Source organism: Eretmochelys imbricata, chromosome 8 (genome assembly GCF_965152235.1).
Source record: "Eretmochelys imbricata isolate rEreImb1 chromosome 8, rEreImb1.hap1, whole genome shotgun sequence".
NCBI classification, from domain to species: domain Eukaryota; kingdom Metazoa; phylum Chordata; order Testudines; family Cheloniidae; genus Eretmochelys; species Eretmochelys imbricata.
The window spans coordinates 14421563-14448843 of NC_135579.1; the positions used below are offsets into that span (position 1 = coordinate 14421563).

The window sequence follows — 27281 nt, forward strand, 5'->3', positions numbered from 1 at the left end:
TTCAGAGCAAAATTAAAATTGCACAAGAAACCTTAATCTGGCATCTCCTAATTTACAAATACTTGACTCTGCAAACTAAATAAGATAGTAACAGTTTTGTATATAATGTTTAAAACAAGGATAAAATAAGTTCAGCTTCAGTCAAATTAAGAGAGAGTTGGGCATGAGAAAGGGCAAAAGAAAATGTTTAGAGAATAGAAAAGAGACAAAACTTAGTGGCAGTGCAAAGAGCAAACAATAAAATACAAATTTAAGCTACTAAATAAAAAAAACTCCAAATGAGCAAGACAATTTTTGCAACAAGATAAAAACCCTTTTCACGCTGAGCCTGTACAAAGAAGACCAATAGTAAAATCTTACCCCAAACTTGAAACATGTTTTTTTTTTTATTAAAAACAGATCACTACAATGTAAATACTTATACGGCCCAAATTTATCTTGGTATCCAAGTGCTGCTCAGGAAATGGAGATAATCTCTCCCTAGCAAGAGCTTCTCCCACTGAAATACCTAGAAATTACGCCTGAGGATTTTTTGCTTACTTGTGTTCTGGGTATGCATTGTGTCCATGCATATGGTCTTGGAAAAAATTTTGAAGGAGAACGTAGTTAAGGACATTGAAGTCAATGGTAAATGGGACAAAATACAACATGGTTTTACAAAAGGTAGATCATGCCAAACCAACCTGATCTCCTTCTTTGAGAAAGTAACAGATTTTTTAGACAAAGGAAATGCAGTGGATCTAATTTACCTAGATTTTAGTAAGGCATTTGATACCGTGCCACATGAGGAATTATTAGTTAAACAGGATAAGATGGGGATCAATAGGAAAATTGAAAGGTGGATAAGGAATTGGTTAACGGGGAGACTACAACGGGTCCTACTGAAAGATGAACTGTCAGGCTGGAGGGAGGTTACCAGTGGAGTTCCTCAAGGATCGGTTTTGGGACCAATCTTATTTTAACCAATCGGTTTTGGGACCTCGGCACAAAAAGTGGGAGTGTGCTAATAAAGTTTGTGGATGATACAAAGCTGGGAGGTATTGCCAATTTAGAGAAGGACAGGGATATCCTACAGGAGGATCTGGATGACCTTGTAAACTGGAGCAATAGTAATAGGATGAAATTTAATAGCGAGAAGTGTAAGGTCATGCATTTAGGGATTAATAACGAGAATTTTAGTTATAAGTTGGGGACGCATCAATTAGAAGTAACAGAAGAGGAGAAGGACCTTGGAGTATTGGTTGATCATAGGATGATTATGTGATATGGCCATGAAAAAAGCTAATGCATCTTGGTCTTGGGATGCATCAGGAGAGGTATTTCCAGTAGGGATAAGGAGGTTTTAGTACTGTTATACAAGGCAGTGGTGAGACCTCACCTGGAATACTGTGTGCAGTTCTGGTCTCCCATATTTAAGAAGGATGAATTCAAACTGGAACAGGTACAGAGAAGGACTACTAGGATGATCCGAGGAATGGAAAACTTGTCTTATGAAAGGAGACTCAAGGAGCTTGGCTTGTTTAGCCTAACTAAAAGAAGGTTGAGGGGAGATATGATTGCTCTCTATAAATATATCAGAGGGATAAATACCAGAGAGCAAGAGGAATTATTTAAGCTCAGTACCAATGTGGACACAAGAACAAATGGATATAAACTGGCCACCAGGATACTTAGACTTGAAATTAGACTAAGGTTTCTAATCATCAGAGAAGTGAAGTTTTGGAATAGCCTTCCAAGGGAAGCAGTGGGGGCAAAAGATCTATCTGGCTTTAAGATTAAACTCGATAAGTTTATGGAGGAGATGGTATGATGGGATAACATGGTTTTGGTAATTAAATATTCATGGTAAATAGGCCCAATGGCCTGTGATGGGATATTAGATGGGGTGGGATTTGAGTTACCCAGGAAAGAATTTTCTTTAGTATCTGGCTGGTGAATCTTGCCCATATGCTCAGAGTTTAGATGATCGCCATATTTGGGGTCGGGAAGGAATTTTCCTCCAGGGCAGATTGGAAGAGGCCCTAGGAGGTTTTTCGCCTTCCTCTGTAGCATGGGGCACGGGTCACTTGCTGGAGGATTCTCTGCTCCTTGAAGTCTTTAAACCATGATTTGAGGACTTCAAAAGCTCAGACATAGGTGAGAGGTTCTTCACAGGAGTGGTGGGTGAAATTCTGTGGCCTGTGTTGTGCAGGAGGTCAGACTAGATTATCATAATGGTCCCTTCTGACCTAAATATCTATGAGTCTATGAAGAAACTGAGGGAGCACTAAACTGAAAAACAAAGTTGTGCATTTAATTCTGAAGGTAGTAAAGAGAATAGCGATTCTTCTCTCTTTTAGGAGTCAGTCCCATAGTTCAAGCTCCTGTAAACTGTATCTCCTGCACTCATTAGTATCCTGCTGTTGGTTGACAAGTCCATTGTTTCAGTGTAATACAGTGCTCATATGAAGTCACAGGCATTGAGGAGATGCCCAGTAGCTAGATCAGTACAAAGCCTTGAACTCTCATGTAGATGTCAGATGATCAGTGTATCTTTTAGCTACAGAAATTAGGTTTACAACATATTATAGCCATCTTACACACTAAACACTTCCTTATGAAATTAAAACATGTTTCCTTAAGTCTTCTTAGTATTACACAGGGATAGAAATACGGAAGAACTGGAAAAATATATTATTCAGACAAAGCGCAAGGCTAATAAAGCAACACCTCCAGGGAAACAAAACTAAAGGCTAGACAATCTAATGAAAGCAAAGAAAGCATCAGCTGATAATTTAAACAGGAAATCCTCATTTTGGTACAGTATGTTACATCTTCTTTAAGGCTTGCAGAATGAAAATAATCCAATTGCCAATTTTAACCTCTCTAAAAAGAAATGTCAAGCTAAATGTTAAAAAACGTATGAGAAACAGATTTCATATCTATTGGAAATTTCATTTGTTTGCATTCTTTATTTTACTTACAGAACTACGAAAGGCTTAGGTTAGAATTACAACATTATTATCCAATTATTGGTTAGCATTAAAAGAAATGGTCAGACGATTCAACCATAATAATGTATTGGTTTCAGAGTAGCAGCCGTGTTAAGTCTGTATCCGCAAAAAGAACAGCAGTACTTGTGGCACCTTAGAGACTATAATGTATTGGTTTATCGAGACTGTACGGCTAATGTTTGCCCAAAGGAGGCTTTGAACAGTTTTCTTTAAAAACACAGTAAGCATTGATTAAATATTTAGATAACCAAAAAAGCTTATTCATCGGAGTACAAAGTCTTAAACTAGATATTAGGAATCTACTAGTTTCTTGCTGGCTGAAGCCCAGAAAAGTCAGTTCTCTAAGCCAGAGTGCAGCTTTTAAATAACTGTAGTATGTGCACCTGTTGCTTGATATCCAGATATAACATCTATATTAGTAACTGTGAGATCAAGTCACTGGTCTGCAACACTGCTGCAAGATAAATGCCTTCCACATATTAAAACAAGTTTTTTCTTTTCATTGGCTTTTGTTTGTAAACCACCTCATTTGCAGTAGACCTTGTTTTCTTTGATTCACTGCTGTTCTTAATTAACAGTTTGTAAGCTAACATACACCATGAAGAGAAAACGTGAGTTATCAGTTATATAATTATACAAGGTCCAGAAACACCTTTTAAAAACAAACAAAACAAAATCAATTCATTTACCTCACCACAACTGAAATAAAAACATCAAGAATAAAATTTGATGTGTCTTTTGGTCCAAGAACCTGAAACTGGTTTCTGATTAAAACATTAGTGAGGATCCAAATGTAAGGAGCAGCAATGTAAGTTTTCCACTCCATCTGTCCACACAAAAATAGGATTTTAAAATGCTTATTTCAGCTTTACTTAATTCAGAAGTGAAATAGTAAAACACATTATGCTTTACTCCGGGAATTCTTGTGTTGTTCTTTAACAGCATAAAGGTACATTAGTATACGGATACCCTGGTCTTTATAAATTAGGCCTACATTCCACGTATCCTGAAGATGTAAAATAATGTGGATATGCCAATGTTCCCTAACTTTACAAAGAATCACTAGAAGATTCATTTGAAGTCTACAGAACACTAAATACTGCCTTGTAAATTTACGGATTGCACATAGTTACACTCTGAGATGGCTAAAAAAGTAACTGGAATGATAAAATCCTGCAGGTATCCAGCATGTGGCCTGAATTTGTCAGCCATATTTTCCTCAAAAATAGCATCACATTTCATGTAAGTTTTAATATAAATTTCATAGAGCCACAACACTTATGCCCCAATCCTACAAACACTTAAGCACATGATTAATTTTACTAGTATGAGTAGCCCCGTTGATTTCAATAGTACAACTCGTGGCAGTAAAGTTAAGCATGTACTTAAGTGTTTGCAGGAACAGGACCTTAGACATTTTAAAGTACTTGGTTTTCAACCGCAAGGCCCAAAAAGCACGCTCAAGTAGTATGGGATCCTAATATAACCCACCCATTTTTTAAAGTGGCTTACAGCTTTTATAAAGATATCGAGACTCTTTACTATAGAACTCTCATAAATAGCAGCCTTCAAAACGCTTTCTCGATATAAGCTCTGAACATAATTAAACCCCATTTTAAAGAACATAGAAATTTGTGACTTATACTTGCATTATACAGATGAAATACACTAAAAACTATCTTGGAAAAGCTTGACTATCATCTACGTTAGTCTGCCAGCAGCTACATTTCACCATTCAAGACCTCGTCAATTTCTGAGAAGGACTGAGCTTGGTAGCTGCAGCAGATGTCATTAGCACAGAGATAAACCTGAACAAGAGTGTAGCTGGCAGGTCGTTGATGTACACGTTGAACAGTATCAGTGAAAAAACTGGCCAAGATCCATGAAAACAGTGACCTACCTTTGTACGCAGACCCCTTCAACCACCCTCCAGCTCACCTATCTTCTTGAAGCCCTTTATGGTCATTTATGCTACCATAGGACATGACAGTGGAATCTAATTGGTGCAACAAGTGGTCAGTGACAACAGTAGTTAATTACTCTCTCATCACTGACCCACCGTCTGTCCTCCAGGTTTTGATATGCCAAGGCACCTGTCGTCATCTCTGAACCAGTTTCAAACAAGACTGGGCAATTGTGTGGCCAATCTCTCTAAATGGGGTTTTTCTAATGACCCCATCATATAGCTGTGTTCAAATCGCATATCCTTAACGCGTGCCCACTGACATATTTCGACAGTGGTCTACTGGCTCCCCACGGGCTGATGACGACACCATCAAAAGGCTGGGCACATTGTGCATACCTTGAGAGATCATCAAGACTGTCTCTAATGTATAACTCATTCCAGCAAACGTTCAGCATATCTACAGCAATGCATTTGCCCTTTCAGACTTAATTTGCAAAGACACAATCACTTTTCTTAACTATGAATTAAGAGAATCTCCCGATATCCCCAAAAACTTAGAATAGCAGTGAATGTTTAATAGGTAAGTGGCATCTTATAAACAAATGTACAAGTCATGCCTTTTTTTAAAGAATAGGAACATTTGGATTTTTTTTTTAAACTAGGGAGGATCGACAACTTCCATTTCAAAGATTCTTACATGTATAAAACATTTTATTTTTCAAGAGATGTCAGATTCATAATGACCATATTTTCCATTATGTGCTCCAAACCCTCTTTTCCACATAATTCATTAGAGAAAATAAATAGATTCAGATTTCCAGAAGCAAGTTAGATATCCTTCCATAGTAGCTGCAAATAAAAACAAATATTATTTAGATATGGCTCCCCCCAGAGGCATAAAAGGAGTTAACCATGCCTTGCCCCAAAAGGATCTATGGAGGAGAATCCCCCAAGCAGCCCAGAGAGGCTGCGGGAAGCACAGCCAATCAGGGAGGAGTTGCAGGGAACAACCAATCCAGTTCCAGTAGGCTCACATAAACGAGAGCTGCAGGGCACTGCCAGAGTAGAGTCAGTTGCTGCTGGGAGCCCAGGAAGTAAGGACTGAGTCTGTGGAGGACTGAGAGAACTGCAAGTACCCTGCACAGAGCAGTGGCTGGCTCCTGAAACTGACCAGCTGAGTACCCTGAGGTGAGGGCGAAGAAGGTGGTGGAGTGAAGGGGAAGTGGCCCAGGGAAATAATACACCATTGATGGTCATTACAGAGGAGCAGCAGGAGGCTTCTATTTACAGGATCCCTGGGCTGGGTCCTGGAGTAGTAAGCCGGCCTGGGTCCCCACATTGTCCCCTGGGGGTTGGACTAGATGATGACCTACGGAGGTCCCTTCCCACCCTGATCATCTATGATTCTATGAAATGGCTGGACAATAAGATAGTGATACGCACCCCCCAGGAGGGGGATATCCAGAGGATATCGAAAGCTGGGGCGGAGAGGCAAATTAAACAAAGCTCCATACCCTAGCAATATGCAATAATACATTTTGTAGTTGCCACTGAATGAAGAAGAGGGGAATAAAGGGAGGAAGGAAGGTTTGCTTTCCCATGCAGGGGCCAAGGTACCTGAACTTAATCATTTCTCAAAATCTGTAGAGAAAGCCCATGGCCTTCGGGTCATTCACACGGAGGCGTAAGTGGCTCCAAACTATTGCTCAGGCCCTCAACATCCATGACAGCATGGCTCCCTGAAAACTTGTGCTACCATGCGATCCCTGGCCATTCTCAGGCCAAATCCTCTCATGTATGGGTTGGGAGTATTTTGTGGGAGTGTGCATAAGAAAAAAGACAGTCTTCTGTTCTATCAGAAATCTTTGCTGAGGCCCAATGAAATGAAAAAATAGTTCTTCTCAAGGTCCACTTGCTCCTTGCCTATCACGTAGGAACTACAGAGCCCCAAACATGTGGCCCTTGCACAGGTGTGTTTTCACAGGGTCAGAGGGAGGGGGGAGTTATATTGTGTGGGCTCAACCTCCTCCTGTGTGTTCTGAATATTTTATTTTAAACAGATCATTCAACAAATGAGCCGGGGTCAACAGGGTCCCAAGTGCTTTTCTGTCCTCATATTACCTTTTAAAATTGGCAAACGTTGGCACAGTGCTGGGGTACACCAAGTATTAACCTGCATGGCAAAGTAAGGGATGGCAGAGACCTGAGAAGACGGTCTAGATTTTATAAGGATCAAGAAAACAAAACTATCCAAGGAGCTGCTTCACAAGAAAAGTTAAAATAGTGACAGTTCTAAAATGTGCAACTCCACTATACGGCATACAGAGAGAAAACATGTCTTCAGATGCGAAAAAGTAACCTGAAATGTACCACACTACTATTGGGCACAATATTCATAAATGGTTAATCTTTCATTCACATTGAAGCTCTCACAGTGTGCAACCTGAGCACAACGATTTTAGTCTGTTTGGTCTGGGGTTGGGGATAAGCGCTTGTATTTGTCAAAGGAAAGGGAGCACCAAGTTGTCTATTTCATTACAAAATATGAAATTTTTTGGCTTTAGACATGGTCCATTGTTACTCATACTTCTGTAGTCTTCTTGTCACTTCTGATGGTTTATATCCTTCATTCTTTCTTTGTTCAAATATTATTGGCATTCTATCTTAGCCAAGCTTAAGCTTGAGCACACCACATTTTTTTAAAAAAGATACAACATCATCAACTGAAGTGAAGAGGTGAAGTGTTTATAAACAATCAAGATTTAGAACACTAAAAAAGTACAAAGAATCAGAGCTTATTGGTTAAATAAATAACCATACTAAAATATGTAGGTTAGCATGAATTCTTTACTTTCTGTCACAACACAGTTTTCTGCAGACTTCTACAAGTCTCAAAATCTAGTGTGTAAAACAATGCATTTTTTATTATCTAACAGCTATGGCAGTGTAAACAGTACACAGCAATATATTAATATACTTACATTCTGTATATTACTGACTCAGTGTGTGTTTGGAAAGAGGATTTGGACATCTCGGTGCCTAAGTATTCCATCATAATCACACATGATCACAAATATGAGCGCAATGTGACTCTTAAAATGTATCTAGAGCAGTGTCTCTCAACCTTTCCAGACTACTGTACCCCTTTCAGAAGTCTGATTTGTCTTGCGTGCCCCCAAGTTTCACCTTACTTAAAAACAAATTGCTTACAAAATCAGACATATAAATACAAACATGTCACAGCACACTATTACTGAAAAATTGCTTACTTTCCCATTTTTACCATATAATTATAAAATAAATCAATTGGAATATAAACACTGTACTTATACTGCAGTGTATAGTATACAGAGCAGTATAAAGAAGTCACTGTATGACATTTTAGTCTGTACTGACTTTGCTAGTGCTTTTCATGTAGCCTGTTGTAAAACTAGGCAAATACCTAGGTGAGTTAATGCATCCCCTGGAAGACCTCTGAGTACCCTCCTATGGATGTGTGCGTCCCTTGTTGAGAATCACTGATCTAGAGTATATAGTTAATGAGAAAATTTGCTCTGAAATGCTAAATTAAGATCAGAGTGCTGTGCTGAGCCTGACTAAAGTTTGTACATTAAAGTTTTCCTTTCTTATCAAATATCTTTTGCATGCCAGGCAAAACATGCAGTGTTTCTAACAGACAATTTCATTTCTTTTAGTGCCACATGACTGTGGGTAGAACTACTTCAATTCTTTTGCCACCATTTTTTTCTTTTCATAGAAAAGTTTAACATTCTGCTTAGAAGAGCAAGACATAATTGTAACGTCTTATATGATTATAGAAGAGTCCAATATCTCTGAAGCTTTTCATTCTCATAGTTAAATAACAAAAACAACAACTGTTATTTACTTAATTGAGGTGGTTGAGCTCCAAATATATTTTTTCCTTCACGCCTTTTGTACATCATACACATTGTCTCATTACCCAAAAGGAAAGAATGTTCATTTCCTTCCCAGATGATCTCACCAACTAAGTAGCCCCAAAAAACACCACCAAGAACCACATGATATAGACTGTAAACAGTGTCATACAACAGAACATTCTTACCCTTATAATAGCCTGTCAGCCGCTTTCCCTCATTCTCCACTATATAAGCAGTTGTAATCTCATTAATAATTTATGGCAGACTTACAATTTATTTTTTTACAAAGTCACTTAAATTATGCACTCCTTAAATTCAAGTAAGCACACCATTTCAATGCAGTCTTTATCTAGGCTTTATGCACATACCCACTTGTGACAAAATTCAGGCATTGCTGAACTTCACTCCAGAATGGTTGAGAGTTTGATTTCCTGCCTCTGGTTAGATACTAAGCTCAAAAGCATTTCAGTCCTGTAAGTTTACCATAAAATTTGAGTGCATAGATGTAAATACAGTGTGTGTTAAATTTATCCTTCAATGACTGATGAAGTATTCAATCAATTTCAAACTGAAATTGTGAGTCCCATCACAACACTAATTTGCATTACTGATAAACTAGATAGTAAAACACTATTTTGACAGAGAATTTGCATAAAGAAAAACAAAACGTCTAGGTAATAGAATAAGAAAAATAATTAGGGCTGTCGATTAAGCACAGTGAACTAATGCGATTAACAAAAAAATTAATCATGATTAATCACAGTTTTAATCACATTGTTAAATAATAGAATACCAGTTGACATTTATTAAATATTTTTGGATGTTTTTCTACATTTTCAAATAAATTCATTTGAATTACAACCAAGAAAATAAAGTGTACACTGCTCACTTTATATTATTTTTTATTACAAATATGTGCTCTGTAAAATGATAAACAAAAGAAACAGTATTTTTCAATTCACCTTATACAAATACTGTAGTGCAATCTCGGTCATGAAAGTGCAACTTACAAATGTAGATTTTATTTTTTACATAACTGAACTCAAAAACAAAACAATGCAGAACTTTAGAGCCTACAAGTCAATTCAGTCCTACTTCTCTTTCAGCCATTCACTAAGACAAACAAGTATGTTTACATTTAAGGGAGATAATGTTGCCCACTTCTTATTCACAATGTCACCAGAAAGTGAGAAGAGGTGTTCGTATGGAACTTTTGTAGCTGGCATTGCAAGGTATTTACATGCCTGATATGCTAAACATTCGTATGCCCCTTCAGTCACCATGTCAGAGGACATGCTTCCACACTGATGATGCTTGTTAAAATTATAACGTATTAATAAAATTTGTTACTGAACTCCTTGGGGGAGAATTGTACGTCTTCGGCTCTATTTTACCCACATTCTGCCATATATTTTATGTTATAGTAGTCTCGGATGATGACCCAACACATGTTCATTTTAAGAACACTTTCACTGCAGATTTGACAAAACACGAAGAAGGTACCAATGTGAGATTTCTAAAGATAGCTATAGCACTTGACCCAAGGTTTAAGAATCTGAAGTACCTTCCAAAATCTGAGAGGGATGAAGTGAGGAGAATGCTTTCAGAAGTCTCAAAAGAGCAACACCCTGATGCGGAAACTACAGAACCTGAACCACCAAAAAAGAAAATCAACCTTCTTTCTGCTGGTGGCATCTGACTCAGATGATGAAAATGAACATACATCAGTCTGCACTGCTTTGGATTGTTATCAAGCAGAACCAGTCATCAGCATGGATGCATGTCCTCTGGAATGGTGGTTGAAGCATGAAGGGACATATGAATTTTTAGCACATCTGGCACATAAATATCTTGCGACGCCAGCTACTATAGTGCCATGCGAACACCTGTTGTCACTTTCAGGTGACATTGTGAACAAGAAGCAGCATTATCTCAGCATATCAAATGTAAACAAACATGTTTATCTGAACAAGAAATAGGAATGAGTGGACTTGTAGGCTCTCAAGTTTTATATTTTTTTATATTTTCATACATAATTCTACATTTGTAAGTTTAACTTTCGTGATAAAGAGATTGCACTACAGTAATTGTAGTAGGTGAATTGAAAAAAACTATTTCTTTTTGTTTTTTTTACAGTCCAAATATTTGTAATAAAAATAAATATAAAGTGAGCACTGTACACTTCGTATTGTTATAATTGAAATCAATATATTTGAAAAATGTAGAAAACATCCAAAAATATTTACATAAATGGTATTCTATTATCATTTAATCATGTCGTTAATTGTGATTACTTTTTTTAATCGTTTGACAGCCCTAAAAATAATATTATGGAGATACACGTTTATGTCATAATTAGCTATTTATTTTTATATTGTAGTGATGCCTAGAGGCCTCAATGAAGGATCATGCCCTCATTTTGCCCTGGCCGCTCCTCCAGGTACCTCCCCCAAAGCTCCCTTTGGCCAGGAACGGGGAACTGCGGCCAATGGGAGCTTCGGAGGAGGTACCTGGAGGAGCGGCCAGTGCAACACACACACCCCTGTGCCCCTTCCCCCTCCCCCAGGTCCCGGCCGCTTCCCGGAGCGGCGTGGTGGCAGGGCAGGCAGGCAGGCAGCCTGCCCTGCCCCCAGTGCACGCCGCCTGCCCTGCCCCCAGTGCACGCCAGGCCGGAGCCACTCTAGGTAAATGCTGGGTGGGAGGGTGCTGTGGGGAGCTGGTGGGCTGCAGAAAATAACCCCACTGGCCATGTGTTTGAGACCCCTGGAATAGACTGTTACACAGTCACATTTGTGAAGAGAAAACGAACAATATCAACTCATATGGCCCAAAATTTAGATTTTTGTAAAAATAAGATTTTATTAAAGAGCCCAAAACAAAAATAAACTTTTCCCTAAATTTAAACTATAATCAACAGGAGACATTTTTAAATAAGAGTACCGCTGATGCAGTGTTTGTTATGTGAACTCTAACACACAGAGAACTAAAAAGGGAGCCTGGTAATTTTGAAAGCTACAATTGATCTTCAATGTTCAATCAGAGAGAAATGCAAAAATAAAGAAAAAAATTCTATTTTTAAGTTATTAAAAGTGAAAAAATTAAGGTAATCTTTTTAACATATGCAAGGAAGTGTATGTTGATAGTGTCCCTTTAAGCAGTTAAATTAACTTGTACATACCTGCATGGGGGTAAAAACATGGAATCCTTCATAAGGACAGACCCAGAAAGAAGAATATACCAACATCTTGCAATAGTTTCTGAACTGTAGGAAAGAAAATCAAAATAACTGATATTATCATCTATTTGACAGCAATATAAAATATGTTATTTAAGTTATCACCCTGGTACTGAAGCTCCACATTTTACCATACTGAAGATTTAGACTGTAGATTGAAGTCCAAGAACATTGCTGATACACTCCCACAAATTAACATTTTAGGAGTAAGAAAAGGAGTACTTGTGGCACCTTAGAGACTAACGAATTTATTTGAGCATGAGCTTTCGTGAGCTACAGCTCACTTCATCAGATGCATACCGTGGAAACTGCAGCAGACTCTATATATACACAGAGAATATGAAACAATACCTCCTCCCACCCCACTGTCCTGCTGGTAATAGCTTATCTAAAAGCCATTTCCAGCACAAATCCAGGTTTTCTCACCCTCCACCCCCCCCAAACAAATTCACTCTCCTGCTGGTGATAGCCCATCCAAAGTGACAACTCTTTACACAATGTGCATGATAATGAAGTTAGGCCATTTCCTGCACAAATCCAGGTTGGGGTGGGTTTTTGGAGGGGGGTGAGGGAGTGAGAGAACCTGGATTTGTGCAGGAAATGGCCTAACTTCATTATCATGCACATTGTGTAAAGAGTTGTCACTTTGGATGGGCTATCACCAGCAGGAGAGTGAATTTGTGTGGGGGGGTGGAGGGTGAGAAAACCTGGATTTGTGCTGGAAATGGCTTTTAGATAAGCTATTACCAGCAGGACAGTGGGGTGGGAGGAGGTATTGTTTCATATTCTCTGTGTATATATAGAGTCTGCTGCAGTTTCCACGGTATGCATCTGATGAAGTGAGCTGTAGCTCACGAAAGCTCATGCTCAAATAAATTCGTTAGTCTCTAAGGTGCCACAAGTACTCCTTTTCTTTCTGCGAATACAGACTAACACGGCTGTTACTCTGAAACCTGTCATTTTAGGAGTATTCATTTATATTGAAATAGAATGGCCTGTGCAGAATTTTAAGCTGAAATTTACTTTTACCCTAAATCTTACAATATTTTGAGTCAATTTAAAAATGAATATTCAAAAATAAAATTATGTTCACTTGTATTTAAAACATTTTCATTCCAAAGCATGTTATCAACTACATATACAAGAATTATTTCATCCTGTACTAAAATTCTTTAGCATTTTAATAATGCACAATAAGTTTAGCAAAGGATGCAAGAAAAAAAAATATATATCCCACAACAAACTATGGGACAAAATTAGATAAACTATTTAATTGTCCAAACAGGAGTTTAGCAAATACACTAGAACTAACATACCTAGCTATTTCTAAGTGCCACAGGATTTTTAAATACCAATAGCAGTCAGATCTAATGTTTAAGTTCCCAGTGCTAGAGCGCTTCCCCTAAGATCAAGGCCCCTCACAACATGAAGAGGAACTGGTCAGTACCAACTCCAAGGAAAGAGTGCCATCTACTGCAACACCAATACCATGTCCACAAGCATATCAGTTTTTCTTCATGCGTCATACACATACATTTGAAAAATATATTTTGGACACGCATGTGCACGCACACACTTTTAATGCGAGTTATGTGGCCCAATTCTGTAGGCACTTCTGAAAATCTCAACCAATATATTTGTACAACCATTAATTTTCAAAGTTACTAATATACTTATTTGCAGTGTTGTTGTAGCTGTGTTGATCCCAGGATATTAGAGAGACACGGTGAGTGAGGTAATATCTTTCATTCACCAGCAGAAATTGGACCAATAAGACAAGCTTCCAAACTATGATGCTTTGGGAATCACTGAAACCAGTAAGGGGTTCTATCACCACCTTGCTTGTAACTTTGGGTGTCTTAATGCTATATTACTATGGTGGCTCAGAGCCCTGCCACCAGTAGCCAGCCTACAAACATAAAGGTCTCAACCTTCCACCAGCTTAGTTAATCCTTCCAAAGTGACCTCAAAAACCCCCTCCAGTCCCAAGAACCCTCCAAATCAATCTCCCTGAGTTCTTAACCACCAGACTCCCAGACTTTTCCCTTTCATCTCCCCCAAAGGAATGAAACCTGACCCCCTATTATTAGTTCACTTTAGAGGGACACATTCCACAAAGTTTGCACACCAGAGGCCTGCTTGTGGTAAAAATATACACAAAGTTTATTTAATAGAAAAATCATAGCCCGGTTCCGCACATACTCCAGGATAATGCACAAGGTGTTTACAATGCTCACAACAGCAGCGGTGAGCTGAGCGGGCTCCATGCTTGCCATGGTATGGCATCTGCACAGGTAACCCAGGCAAAAAGGTGCGAAACGATTGTCTGCCGTTGCTTTCACAGAGGGAGGGAAGGCGGGAGGGGCGACTGACGACATGTATCCAAAACCACCCTCGACAATGTTTTTGCCCCATCAGGCATTGGGAGCTTAACCCAGAATTCCAATGGGCAGCGGAGGCTGCTGCAACTGTGGGATAGCTACCCACAGTGCACTGCTCCATAAGTCGATGCTAGCCACGGTATTGAGGACACACACTGCCGACTTAATGCGCTTAGTGGAGACATACACAATCGACCGTATTAAATCGATTTCTAAAAATCAACTTCTCTAAAATCGAGCTTATTTCATCTTTGAATCGATGGTATGTCTACACTAAGAAATAGTAAGGAAAAGAAATACATACAAGTTATATAGAAAATAAATAAAGATGCAATCTCAGGCTTTACACTTCTATATTAGTTAAGTTTCTCTTTTCTAATATTGTCTCTGAACACTTTCCTAGCATGCCCTGTCCTAGAGAGAGGATCCAATCTTTTGCAGACAGCACTTCACTTAGATGTTGTCCCTAAGTTCCCCAATGTCCTTCACTTCAAACCCCTTCTCTTTTACGAGTTTGCAGTTTTTGAACTTTTTTTCCAAGGTCACCTGAAGAAGAGCTCTGTGTAAGCTCGAAAGCTTGTCTCTACCAAAAGAAGTTGGTCCAATAAAAGATATTACCTCACCCATCTTCTCTCTCAAATAGACTTTTAAATTACTTTTGTCAACCTTAAATGTTGCAATATTTTGTATTCACAATTACAAGACGACATATATGACAATTTGTTGGTTCTTTCTGTACCACTTCTGCATTATGATTTTATGCAATTGTAACATGAAGTTACTATAATGGAAAGCCTACATGTAGATTGATCACCCATGAGTTAGCAGGGCTGTGTCATGTCTCTGCCAGGCTAGAGACAATGGTGAATGATAAGCACTCAACAATCATCTTTTCAAAGTGAAGCACACCTTGAGTCTATGGGATAGCTCTACTTGGTAGAAGACACTTCCTTCTCTTATCTAAGGAAGGTAAAGGAAAGTAAAGTAAAGTCCATTGGAAGTAAAGGAAAGTTCCAGGAGGCAGAACAAAAGAAGCAGGTGACCCCAGCTGGAGTCTATAAAGTGAGCCATTTTGCACCACAGTAAGATGAGATTGGTTGTGGCAGGGCAGGGTAGGCAAGGGGATAGAGGACTCTGCCTGCCTACCTTCCTTCCTGAACCTCCAAGGTCTCACAAGAGAAGGACAAGCTAGAAAGCGAGGGACATTACGGTTTCAGACATGTATTGTTTTATATGATCTGTATTCTCCTGTGCTTTACATGATTAAGAATAAAAGAGCATAAAGATGTTAGAATTGGCAATGTGTGCATGTATCGTGTTGACTGCTTCACAACTACTGCATACCCCTGAGTGAGTTACACTGTAAATCTAAAAAAACTTCGCACATTTTGGTGTGAAGTTCTGGGAGAGGGTGTATTTAATTAACAGGGAGTCTGAAGGGCAGTGCTGCACCCAGAGGGGTTCTAACACTCAGGGTGCAGATAGAAAGTCTGCATCCTGAGAGTGTGTGCCTAGGGACCCTGAGATTGGGCAGTGGCTAGACCAGGGATTTCAAACTCAAATCACCAGGAGGGCCACATGAGGACATTGGCCCGAGGGCCACATCACTGACACCCCCCTCAGCCCTTTGCCCCCAGCCTCACCCCCACTCCACCCCTTCCATGAGGCCCCGCCCCTTCCCCACCTCCTCACACCCCTTCCCCACCCCCATTCCAACCCTTTCCCCAAAGTCCCCACCCTAACTCCGCCCCCTCCCTGACCCTATTCCAACCCCTTCCCCAAATCCCCACCCTTGCCCTGCCTCTTCTCTGCCTCCTCCCCTCAGTGCGCAGCTCCCCGCTCCTCCCCCCTCCCTCCTGGAAAGCCCTAAGTGCTGCCAAACAGCTGTTTGGAGGTGGGAAGAGCCTAGAGGTAGGCAGAGGAGTGGGGACGCAGCGCACTGGGGGTGAGGAGAGCTTGGCGGCCACAGGAAATAACTTGGAGCGGCCACAGGGAGCTTGGCGGGCTGCAGCAAATAACATGGGTCGCATGTTTGAGACCCCTGGGCTAGACTCTGTTCAAGCTCCAGGAACTTGTAACACCCTGGAAATCCAGAGCACAGAGGCTTGGATTCCCCTCAACAATCCTAGTCGGTGATTAGGAGGGGGCACTCGTTAGGATCTGTGATGACATATAATTTGACAAGCAAGCAAGCACTAGATTTCTCCACTATGAGAGTGATGATTGTGGCTTAAATGTACTTACCAAAAAAGAACTTGGTTGCCCTTGTATCTTTCATAGCGAGCACTTGAAGACATTATTCTGAGAAAAATGAAACTTTAATTTAGATTTTGAACTCTAAAAATGTTTTAAATCTATTAATCTTTCAGCAATATCACTTTATTTAAGTATCAGGGGAAGTCATATGAAAGACTACAAATTTGGCTTTGCTTCTTGAACCATAACTTCAAACTTAAATGAAATTCTCATTATCCAAATAGATAACACACAACATATTCTCTGTTTAAATCACTCCTACACACTAAAATTAACCATAGCAACAGTATAAGAACAGAGATACTTCTGTTGCATATTTTGTGCTTTGTTTTGTTTGCCTCTTATTTCATATGTGCTAAGATAAATGGAATACATATATTATTAGAGCATTTGCAACAGAAAATTATATAGAATATAATTTGAACTGGATTATGCTTCCCCCCGATCCTTTACCTTAGCTGATGTTCCCTGAGATGTGACAATATGTCCATTCCATGAAGATAAGAATATATAGTATTTAAGTCCTGCAAACAAAAAGAAAACATCACTTATATGCAATTCAGATTTTAGGAGTATCTAATTTTCCCAATATTTGCCAAATTAACATATTTTTGAACAAAAAATAGAAAAGGAAACAGTTCAGGGAAAAAACAGATCTGCAGAGCCAACCTACTCTAAGCAGTGGACACAATAAAACTGGTTTGCAACTAACACTTAAGTACTTCTGTGGGCAAGATCCTGATGTGGTTTGTTAGTCATAACCTCTGCATGTACAGCATTTATATAGAAGCATAAACGCTTATAGCTCTCTACAGTAAGTAGAAGACATCAAATAACAGTGCCTTGCATCCAAGGCCTTACATCACCATTTTAAAGTTGGGTATACTTATTTTACAGAAGAGGCACAGAGAAATTGAGGAAGATGCTCACAAATCACATAGCATGTTAGTAACAAAGAGTCAGGACAGAATCCAAATAACATACTCCCTTTGAAACACCTGAATGATTCTTCTTAGTCAAACTGGACGTGTTGCATTTTGAGGTACTGCCCTCTCCTCCCATTTCTACAACACTGGCTCCAAGACACTCCAAATCCTTGCCAGCACTGAAAGCAAGAGACCTGATGACTGGGACTGAGCCTCAAATGGTTGTCAGCACATACCACCACCAGAAAGGCAGCAGATTGTCATCGTGAGTTATTTTTACTAAAGAATTAAACTCTGTTTCTAGTAGTAACTCGAGGTAATAAGCATTCAGCAAGCCTTTCTTCAATTATCTTCATTAAACATACATATGTATACATCTGTAAAGCTAGAAGTACAATGTGCAGTTTGCAGCAGCTAATATATTTTTCAGCCACCAAATTAAAACATGCTACCCCAAAAACATTAAAAATTCCAATTTTTACTTTAAAGATTGGACCTTACATGAAAATACTCATCATGAGATACAGTTGTTTAAACCTCTCACTGCAAAAACTCTCTTTAGTCCAAAAAGTATTTGTGCTGATAGAGTAGACCACATGCTAAGGCAAAAAACACTAGAACTATTCAGCATTTATTTTACCATCCAGAACAGGTGTGCTGTTAGTTAGCATTGAACCCATGCATCATACAATACACACACAAGTGTAAAACTCTCACCAGCTTGTACATTTGAAAACATGTGTTCCGAAGTTTCCAGTGACAGGGGATGCTATTTCTGCAACATATGCAAATAAAGTATGAGTGTAGGCTTTGGAATTTACAGTAGCTTTTTTTGAGAAATTTCTTGGCTTAGTACTCAGCTTCAGAAACATGATGGATATGGATTCTGTTCCATAAAAAAGAAAGGTCATGGATGGTTTGTATGTGAGCTTTATTACAGCTTCAGATTCCTAATGCTATGAAAGTTGTAAAAGTTACTGATTGCTTAATAAGCTATCTAAAACTAAAGCATCTATCAATCAAAGGGCTTATTAGCATGCTTTAAAGTTCCAATGGTGAACTGCTGCATATCTAAATCTTAAGCAAAGCCCTTTTATTACAGGTTCTGTTGTAAATATGATCTTTTCACACAGAAATATTGCAGTGATAGACATTTTTGTGATCGCAATAAGTAATGCATGTATTTTTCAGTTCAGTGTATGATAAAACATTACGTCGTGTACTAGTTATAGAAAGTAATCTTTGAAGAAAATCAAGTGTAACTACCTGAAAAAAAAAATACCTTCAACCAAAATTAAAAAAATCTTCACAATATACTGTAGGGTCACAGTTTATTTTAGCATCATTACTTGAAATACTATAGTCACAGCTTTTGAACAAGAATGGGTCATAAACAATATTCCCTTATAACTGAATTTTTCTCCTCATATTCCACTACTTAATATGTGTTTTTTAAATCCCAAAATAAAGTTGTCAAGGTTCCTTCCCCACTCTGAACTCTAGGGTACAGATGTGGGGACCCGCATGAAAGACCCCCTAAGCTTAGTCTTAACAGCTTAGGTTAAAAACTTCCCCAAGGTACAAACTTTGCCTTGTCCTTGAACCCTATGCTGCCACCACCAAGCATGTTAAACAAAGAACAGGGAAAGAGTCCACTTGGAGATGTCTTCCCCCAAAATATCCCCCCAAGCCCTATACCCCCTTTCCTGAGGAAGGCTTGATAAAAGTCCTCACCAATTTGTACAGATGAACACAGACCCAAACCCTTGGATCTTAAGAACAATAAAAATGCAATCAGGTTCTTCAAAGAAGAATTTTAATTAAAGAAAAGGTAAAAGAATCACCTCTGTAAAATCAGGATGGTAAATACCTTACATGGTAATCAGATTCAAAACATAGAGAATCCCTCTAGGCAAAACCTTAAGTTACAAAAAGAGACAAAAACAGGAATATACATTCCATTCAGCACAGCTTATTTTACCAGCCATTTAACAAAAGGAAATCTAACGCATTTCTAACTAGATTACTTACTAACTTAACAGAGTTTCTGAAACTGCATTCCTGATCTGTTCCCGGCAAAAGCATCACACAGACAGACAGACCGACCCTCTGTCCCCCTCCCCCGCTCCAGATTTGAAAGTATCTTGTCTCCTCATTGTTCATTTTGGTCAGGTGCCAGCGAGGTTATCTTAGCTTCTTAACCCTTTACAGGTGAAAGGGTTTTGCCTCTGGCCAGGAGGGATTTTATAGCACTGTATACAGACAGGTGGTTAGCCTTCCCTTTATTTTTATGACAAAAGTGTTGTAAGTAATCTTTGAAACTCAGAGCTTCCACTGCTTTTTAACAATTTGTAAAAACACATTCACTACTGACAAAATAGCTTTGATCAGGACATGCACACAAATGACCATCACACACACAGGATGGATTTTAAGATGCAGGCTGCAACTTTATTTATTGAAAGCTGGGAGACACATTACATGCCCCACCTGTCGCTGTACCATACCAGACATTTAACTAGATCTAGTGCAGTCCTCAGGACGCCCACCATACAACTAATAGTTTTGTAGACCTGCTTGGGCCCACCCTCAGGAGTCCACTTGCTTCTAAATCCTTTCCACTTTCCCTGCATGGAGACAAGAGGTAGAGAGTTTCCCAGTTGAGGACTTCACTGCACAAAGACTTCATTTCTCACCTCTTCCCATAAACAAAAAGACCACCAGCACAATCCCAGGTCTCATTTACTTCTGGGAGCTGGTCCCTTTTATCCTTAGATGCACTGGATACGAGCCACAAGTTGCAACAAGCTGACACAGGACTTGTTTACATGGAAAGTTAGTGCTAGCGTGGCCAGGTGCTCGGTTTGTGACTGGAAAGTCCAGTTGAAAAGGGGACCTTGGGGGGGGCAGGGGAGGTTCCAGCACTCCTGCTGGAGTGTCCAGTTTTTAAATATTACCAAGTTGGCAACCCTAGTTAGTGCATGGCAAGCCATGGTGGGAATCTATAGTGCACTAACCTATCATGTACTAACTAGCCATGTGGACCCTGCTACTGTGCACTAAAAGTTCCATAGTTAAATGTTGAATAGGAGTATGTCAAAGAGCACAAAGTGCACAGAACTTTTAGTGCTCGGTAGCAGGGTACAGGGCTACCAGTTACTGTGCAGCAAGCTAGTGAGCTGTAGATTCACACCCTGGACATGTGCTAACTGTCCATGTGGACAATCTCTCAATCTTATTTTCCTAATACTATATCTTTTTAAGTCTTAATATTATAACATAACTGTGCCTCCATGATGCTGCAAGGAAGGCAAGAAAACACTCTCAGCAGCTCTGGGGGGATAGTGCATATGCAGTCTGGTCAGTTTACTAGGAGCTGTGATGGGCTTGGGCATGCTCAGTGAGGATGCAATGTTTGGAGATTTTAGAGATTAAAACTGAAAGTCTCTGCTGAGCATGTGCGAAGTACAACTTTTTGGAGCTTATAAACTCATCAAGTTTCAGCAGATTGTATTGAGGATGGCAAAAGGTACAACTCTGACATAAAGACACCGTATTTACTTACCAAATTTTAAATCCCTGCTCCAAAGCTAAAACTGTTCAAAGAAAAGGTTGCCAGTATTACTTTTAACATGGGCAAAACAATGTCTCCTCCCCTAGCCTTGTTCTCAGAAACAAGTAGGCCATTTTGGTTGAAGTTTTCTGGCGGAAAAAAGAGGCAGCCTGAGACAGATACCTGGCATGGAAGATTTCAGACTAAATGGTTAAAGTTACACAAAAAGTTATAAGAAGCTAAAAACAGGGTCTTACAAGGCGTCTGGCAACCTTACTGCTACCAGCTCTGCCTATAATCTGTAGACAGCTGTTGAAAACAGATGCTTAAAAAGTCATATTGGGTAGGTAGGAGCTAGGAGGCTAGTTATTTTTATACTATTTATATATTTAAAAAGTGCAAAGTCACAGTGACAGCACATACAAATGACCACTCAGACTGCTCATAGGCATGGACACTTCTACTGATCTGGTCCAGTCCAGCCAGACCTTTAAATGGTCATTTTTTTATATGCTTGAAGGAATAAAATTTGTTGTGCTCCTTCATTTTAAGAGTAACACAAGCACTGGGAAAACAAAGTATTAACCAACATTAGATAACTTCTAAAAAGAAACCTCCAGTTTAATTAAAAACCTGCCACTTAGATCAAGATATATGGATGTTAAAAAGGCTACTTATTTCTCTGTTGGCCATTTTTAAAATAGCGAGAATATGGTTTATACCAGTATTTTAAAAGGTCTAGGTTTTCTGCAGTTTACAACTTGCGTAGGTAAAAACGCATGAGAGAGGCGGGTTTTCAGGAAAGTCCTAGTGAAAGATTGTCCGACAGGAAAGCAATTATACAATGCCCAGAGAAAAACGGCTGTATTTTAAAACTTAAGATGGCAAAGTTACTTAATAACAATATTTTACAGTCCTTCTGTTCAAGAAGTCAGTCAGGGATTTTATTACACCTTCCTCGCTAAACCTGATTTAACTCTTGCATAGCAACTACGTTCAAACTACACAGGAGGTCAGACTAGATCATCATAATGATCTCTTCTCAGGGTGGATAAAAATCAGTGATTAAAAAAAAAAATCAAAAAATCGGATATTTTTGATAAAAAGCTTTTTGAGGAAAAAACCTTTCTAAAGATAAAGATACATTTTAGCTCAAAGATATCTCATCATGGAATAGGGATTATAAATTCTAATTCTATAGTATGAGACAATATATTCATGTAATGTTTAAGAAAAGTTTTGTAAATGAGTTTCAATAGTTCATGGATTAGGGACCCAATCTTATGGGACTCCAAGGGTTTCTATTTAGATTGTTTAGGTTAATCTTTCTATCTACCCAATGGGACTCAGTGCTCAGTCTACAAGATACCATCAGAGATACTTAGTTTTGCAATTCTCAAACTGTGGATTTGTGTCTCCAGAGATAACTTGTTAACAGCAAAAATGTTTTAAAAGAAAGAAAGAAAGAAAGAAAGAAAGAAAGAGGTGAGAAATAACAGACATCAACCCTAATGTGTACACAAATTTGCAGAGGGACAGAGTCAATCCCTTACCTCTCTCTAAAAGTGCAAAGTTTCAAAAAGTTCAACGAACAGAAGATTGTTGGGGGCAGAACAGATCTGGACAAGGAGAAGAAGTCTGGAGATAAATGTGAGAAGGGAGGGACAGGCAGTAGAAACAAAAGTGAAACTGTTTGAGCAGCATATTGCAGAAGTCTTGAGGTCTTTCTGAGAGTAGACTTCATTGATTTGAGATCTACCATACCATTCTCTCACTAGAAGGGAAAACCTATAATGGTAGCAGGCTGTAAAAAAGACCCAGTTTGGGAATATTTTAATGAAGGTCCTCTATCTGTGGGTAAGACAGGCATGCGTGCAAAATTCAAATAGTGCCACAAAGAAATGCAAGGCCTGGTTGCCCGAATGAAAGAACATCATGAGAAGTGTTCCTTCTCAGGAAGAAGTTGAAAATGAGGAAAAGAACATGTCTGAACATGCAGGATCTTTAGGTTGGTAAACTTTTATTTCATACTTCTTTCTTAAGGACTGCCTGTCTTCCTTCTGGACTATTCTTGAATTTGCATGTTTGAGCAAAAATATAGTTGTTACTCTGTGATACTATCATTTTAGATGTTGTGATAAAAAATAAATAGATTAAATTGGGAGATCTTCCTTTTACAATTTCACCTTTAAAGTAGTACTGAGTGTCAGTGAATGCAATGAGTAATACTAAATGAGCAGTATGATGATAATAATTAAATAACTGCATTGACTTATTTTGTTTAGGAGAATCCACCCTCAATATACAGGATTCTGAAGACTATCCACCTTCAAGATCACCATCATTTTCTATAGTTTCAGAGTTATCTGCCAATGATAGTGTTTCAGTCACATGTATGTCACAAAGCCACAGTATATTACCTGTCGCAAAAAGAAAAAAAAAATCTCCATTATCCAGAAACAACCATGGATAAATTTGTGATAAGAATAAGCAGATTACAAAAAGAAGTCATTGATGAAAAATTGCCCGGTTTGTTTATGCAACAAATTCTCCTTTCCATATGATTGAGAACCCACACTTCATTAACATGGTTAGGTCATGAAGACCAGGATACAGTCCATCCAACAGAGCAGATGTCACAGGCAAACTGCTGGATAAAGTGTATGAAACAGAAATTGAGCAGTGTGCAAAAGGTCTAGAGGGTGAAATTGTTAACCTAAGTCTTGATGGGTGGACCAATGTCCACAATGATCCTGTTGTATGTGCTTGTGACACAACGGAAGAAGGGAATGTCTTCCTTAGAGAAACAATTGATACATCAGGAAATGCACACACAGCAGACTACTTACAAGAAGTAGCAGTAAAAGCTATAACAAACTGTGAAAAAAAATTCAAATGTCTAGCACGCAGCTTGGTCACAGACAATGCTTCAAATGTATCCAAGATGAGAAGAAATTTAGAAGAGAGTCCCAAGCTAATAACATACAGTTGCAGTGCTCATTTTATGCATCTCCTAGCCAAACACTCCCTTCAGTGTTCCAGAAATAAAGCTAAATGTTGTTGAAATTGCAAAATACTCCCGTAACAATCACTTTGCAGTAGCTGCTCTGAGAAAAGTGGGAGGAACCAAGCTAACTCTCCCACAAGACGTGCGATGGAACTCAGTAGTGGACTGTTTTGAGCACTATATCAAGAACTGGCCTAATCTGATGACAGTTTGTGAACAAACTCTTGAAGAAACAGATGGCGTTGAGAAGAAGGGCTGAACCAGGCCAGAGAGGCTGCACAGACCTGCAGCAGCCAATCAGAGAAGGCCTGGGGAAAGTCAATCAGGGCAGGGGGAGAGGTAGCCAATCAGGGCCAGCCTAGGCCCTATATAAAGGCTGCCTAGCAAAGAGCAAGGCAGTCTCTCCCTGGTGGTCAAGGGAGGAGAACTGGCTCCTGGGCTGAAAGGTAGCACCTTGGACAGAGTAGTGCTGGGGAAGGGCAGAAGGAGCTGGGGAGCTCAGGCCAAGGAAAACCCCAGGCTGCCGGCCTAGCTACCAAGGGCTGGTCAGATGCATAGGGCCAAAGGGGAAGCGACCCAGGGACAATAGCAGGGCAAGGGGAGAGAAGGAGGACAGAGAGGCTGCCACTAGGGGGTGACACAGAGTAGTGGGTGGGCCTGGGTCTCCCTCTTCCCCCTTGTGCTACACCTGGCTGAAGAGAGCATGGCCTGATCCAGGCTGTGGCTGGATGGTGGACTGCTGATAACACTAAACCCCCGGAAGGGGGTGAGACCGGAGCAGTGGGCACTGCCAGAGGGCAGTGTCCTGAAGACGATGCCCCTGAGCAAGGAGGAATGCAGGTCCAGACGCCATCAGGGTGAGAGATGGATGGGACACCACCAGCAGAGGGCGCTCCGCACTAGACAGAGCTAATTCTCAGAAGTGCCAGCAAGAAGCGCTGCAGTGGTGAGTCCCAACCCTGTCACAGCCAAAAAGTTCTCAATATTGGGCTTAAGAGAAATGTTTAACACATGCTGAGTACCCTGAAGCCTATTTCTGTAACCTTGAACAAAATGCAGGGAAATAGCTGTTTTGTTGCTGACGCTGTTGAAATTTGGAAGGAACTGAGTGAGATCTTAAAAAGAGAAATATGCAATGACAGAGTTAAATTACAAGCATTAAAAAAACGAATGGGACAAGCACTATCTCTAGCTCATTTTCTTGCAAATATTCTCAATACTTGGTACTAGGGTCAAACCTTAACGGCTGAAGAAGAGGAGTTGGCTATGACATGGACAATCCTGCAATCATCCCTCTATAATGCCAACTATAATATGAAGTCAGAGCTAAGGGTGAACCAATTCAAGAAATATATGTTTGCTGATGATGTTTTAAAGAAAGTCACACAGTGAACTGGTGGAAGTCACTTAAGCTCTTGGATTCAGAGACTGCTGAAGTGATAATCTCACTTTTAACAGCAGTAGCTTCTTCTGCCAGTATAGAAAGAGTATTTTCTTCCTTTGGACTAATTCATTCCAAATTGAGAAATCGTTTGGGACCTGAAAAAGCAGGAAAGCTTGTTTTTTTTTCTTTTCCAGATTATGAACAAACAGGAAAATGAAGGTGAAGACAACTGAGTTAGCTGCAGAAAGCCAATATTTTAAGTTTCTCACATTGACCTGGCTGACACAGTCTATTAATTTAAAAAAAAAAACACACAAAAACACTTAACTATTTTAGTTAAACAATTTTAACAAAAACCAACCTAATTTTAAAAAACTTGAATGTTTAACTAAATTCAAAAATTCACATGCTTGTTTTGTTAAAATATGTTTGCTGTTGAAGAAAAAATCCAGGATACATAACGTTGTTGTTTTAGTTAAATCAATTTAAATGTCCGTCTGGTGATGTTCTCCTCTTAATACAGCATGGCAAGAAAATCCTCCAAATATTAACGATAGTTCACCTCCTAATGACTTCATAAATCTGCTTCAATTACCTTTGGTAAATGAAATAACCAAACAATCATTTTCTGATATAGCTGTAAAAAAAATTTGAAAAGTTTTCAAAATAAATCACTTTAAAAATGTAGAGTGTGTACCTTCTAAAAATGAAACCTATATCTATCTCTGAGTTGTGAAGAATATGTATTAAGCTTATAACAACCAGCAAGAATGCACTTTTATGTAGAAATCCATGATTAAATCGAGTCTTTCTGACTAGTGATTTAAATCAAATTCACTCTGTCTCTTCTGGCCTTGTACAATATGAAAAACTGATCAGCTTTCTACATCTCCCCCACTTAAGAAATAGAAAAAGCCTGTGCCAAATTCAGCCTTGGCTCACACTGGTGTGATCATACCTGTATCTGGTTATAACAGGGCTGAATTTGCCAAGATGACTTTTGAGCATGTCTAGAAATGTATCCTCGGTTTCTGTATGTATTCACTAACATCAGCATCATGAATTAGTGTTTCAGGTGGACTAGAGATAAAAAGTGTACAGTATGTCAAGTGAATTGAACGTTTTAATGGAATACTACCAACTCATTTTTAAAACAGTATTTTTAGTTGTTATGCTTTGAGACTAAAGCCCTTTAGCGTCACAGCATGTTTGTTTTCAGATCAGATTTAACCAAAAAAATTGTAAACTATTTAGGAAGTTTTAACAGTTTTACAAATCATTGCCACGTAAATACCAGAAACAAAATGCTAATAATCAGAAGTAAGCTATTTTTTGTTTACAGAAACATTCACTAATATAATCATGAAATCTCAATTTAACAGAGTGTTCTATTACAAAATGATCCTGCTTACACCATCCAGAATGTGTTTATTCTGGTGATTTTATTAAGTGAGTGAAACTACTGATTCTACTCATATTAATCAAACCCAGTACGTCTATCAAATGTTAATACTCAAAAAAAAAAACCAACCCTGGAGAGAGATGCGAATTTTTATGCACACAAATGTAGGTTGTAAGAGTACTGAATAAGTGGTACTAACATTTTTAAGTATCTATTTATCCTCTATCTTTTTGCTGGGTACGAAATTGATGCCTTTTTTTCTGTAACAAAAGCCTCCCTTATTTATGGAACCAATCCTCTAGTTCTGGACTATTTTCTCTTGACAACTCATTTTTCTAA

General features: G+C 39.0%; 1 protein-coding gene across 4 annotated transcripts in view; it reads right to left on the reverse strand.

Moving 5' to 3' along the window:
- RAPGEF6 (Rap guanine nucleotide exchange factor 6) overlaps window positions 1-27281 on the reverse strand; it is a 235079-nt gene that overhangs the window by 171052 nt on the left and 36746 nt on the right. For all 4 annotated transcript variants that reach the window (XM_077825108.1, XM_077825110.1, XM_077825106.1 and 1 more), the window contains 3 exons: window positions 17124-17194; window positions 16659-16715; window positions 11977-12060 (listed from right to left, as the gene is read on the reverse strand). In XM_077825108.1, coding sequence (XP_077681234.1) covers window positions 11977-12060; window positions 16659-16715; window positions 17124-17194 — 212 coding nt within the window. The remainder of the gene's footprint in view (window positions 1-11976; window positions 12061-16658; window positions 16716-17123; window positions 17195-27281) is intronic.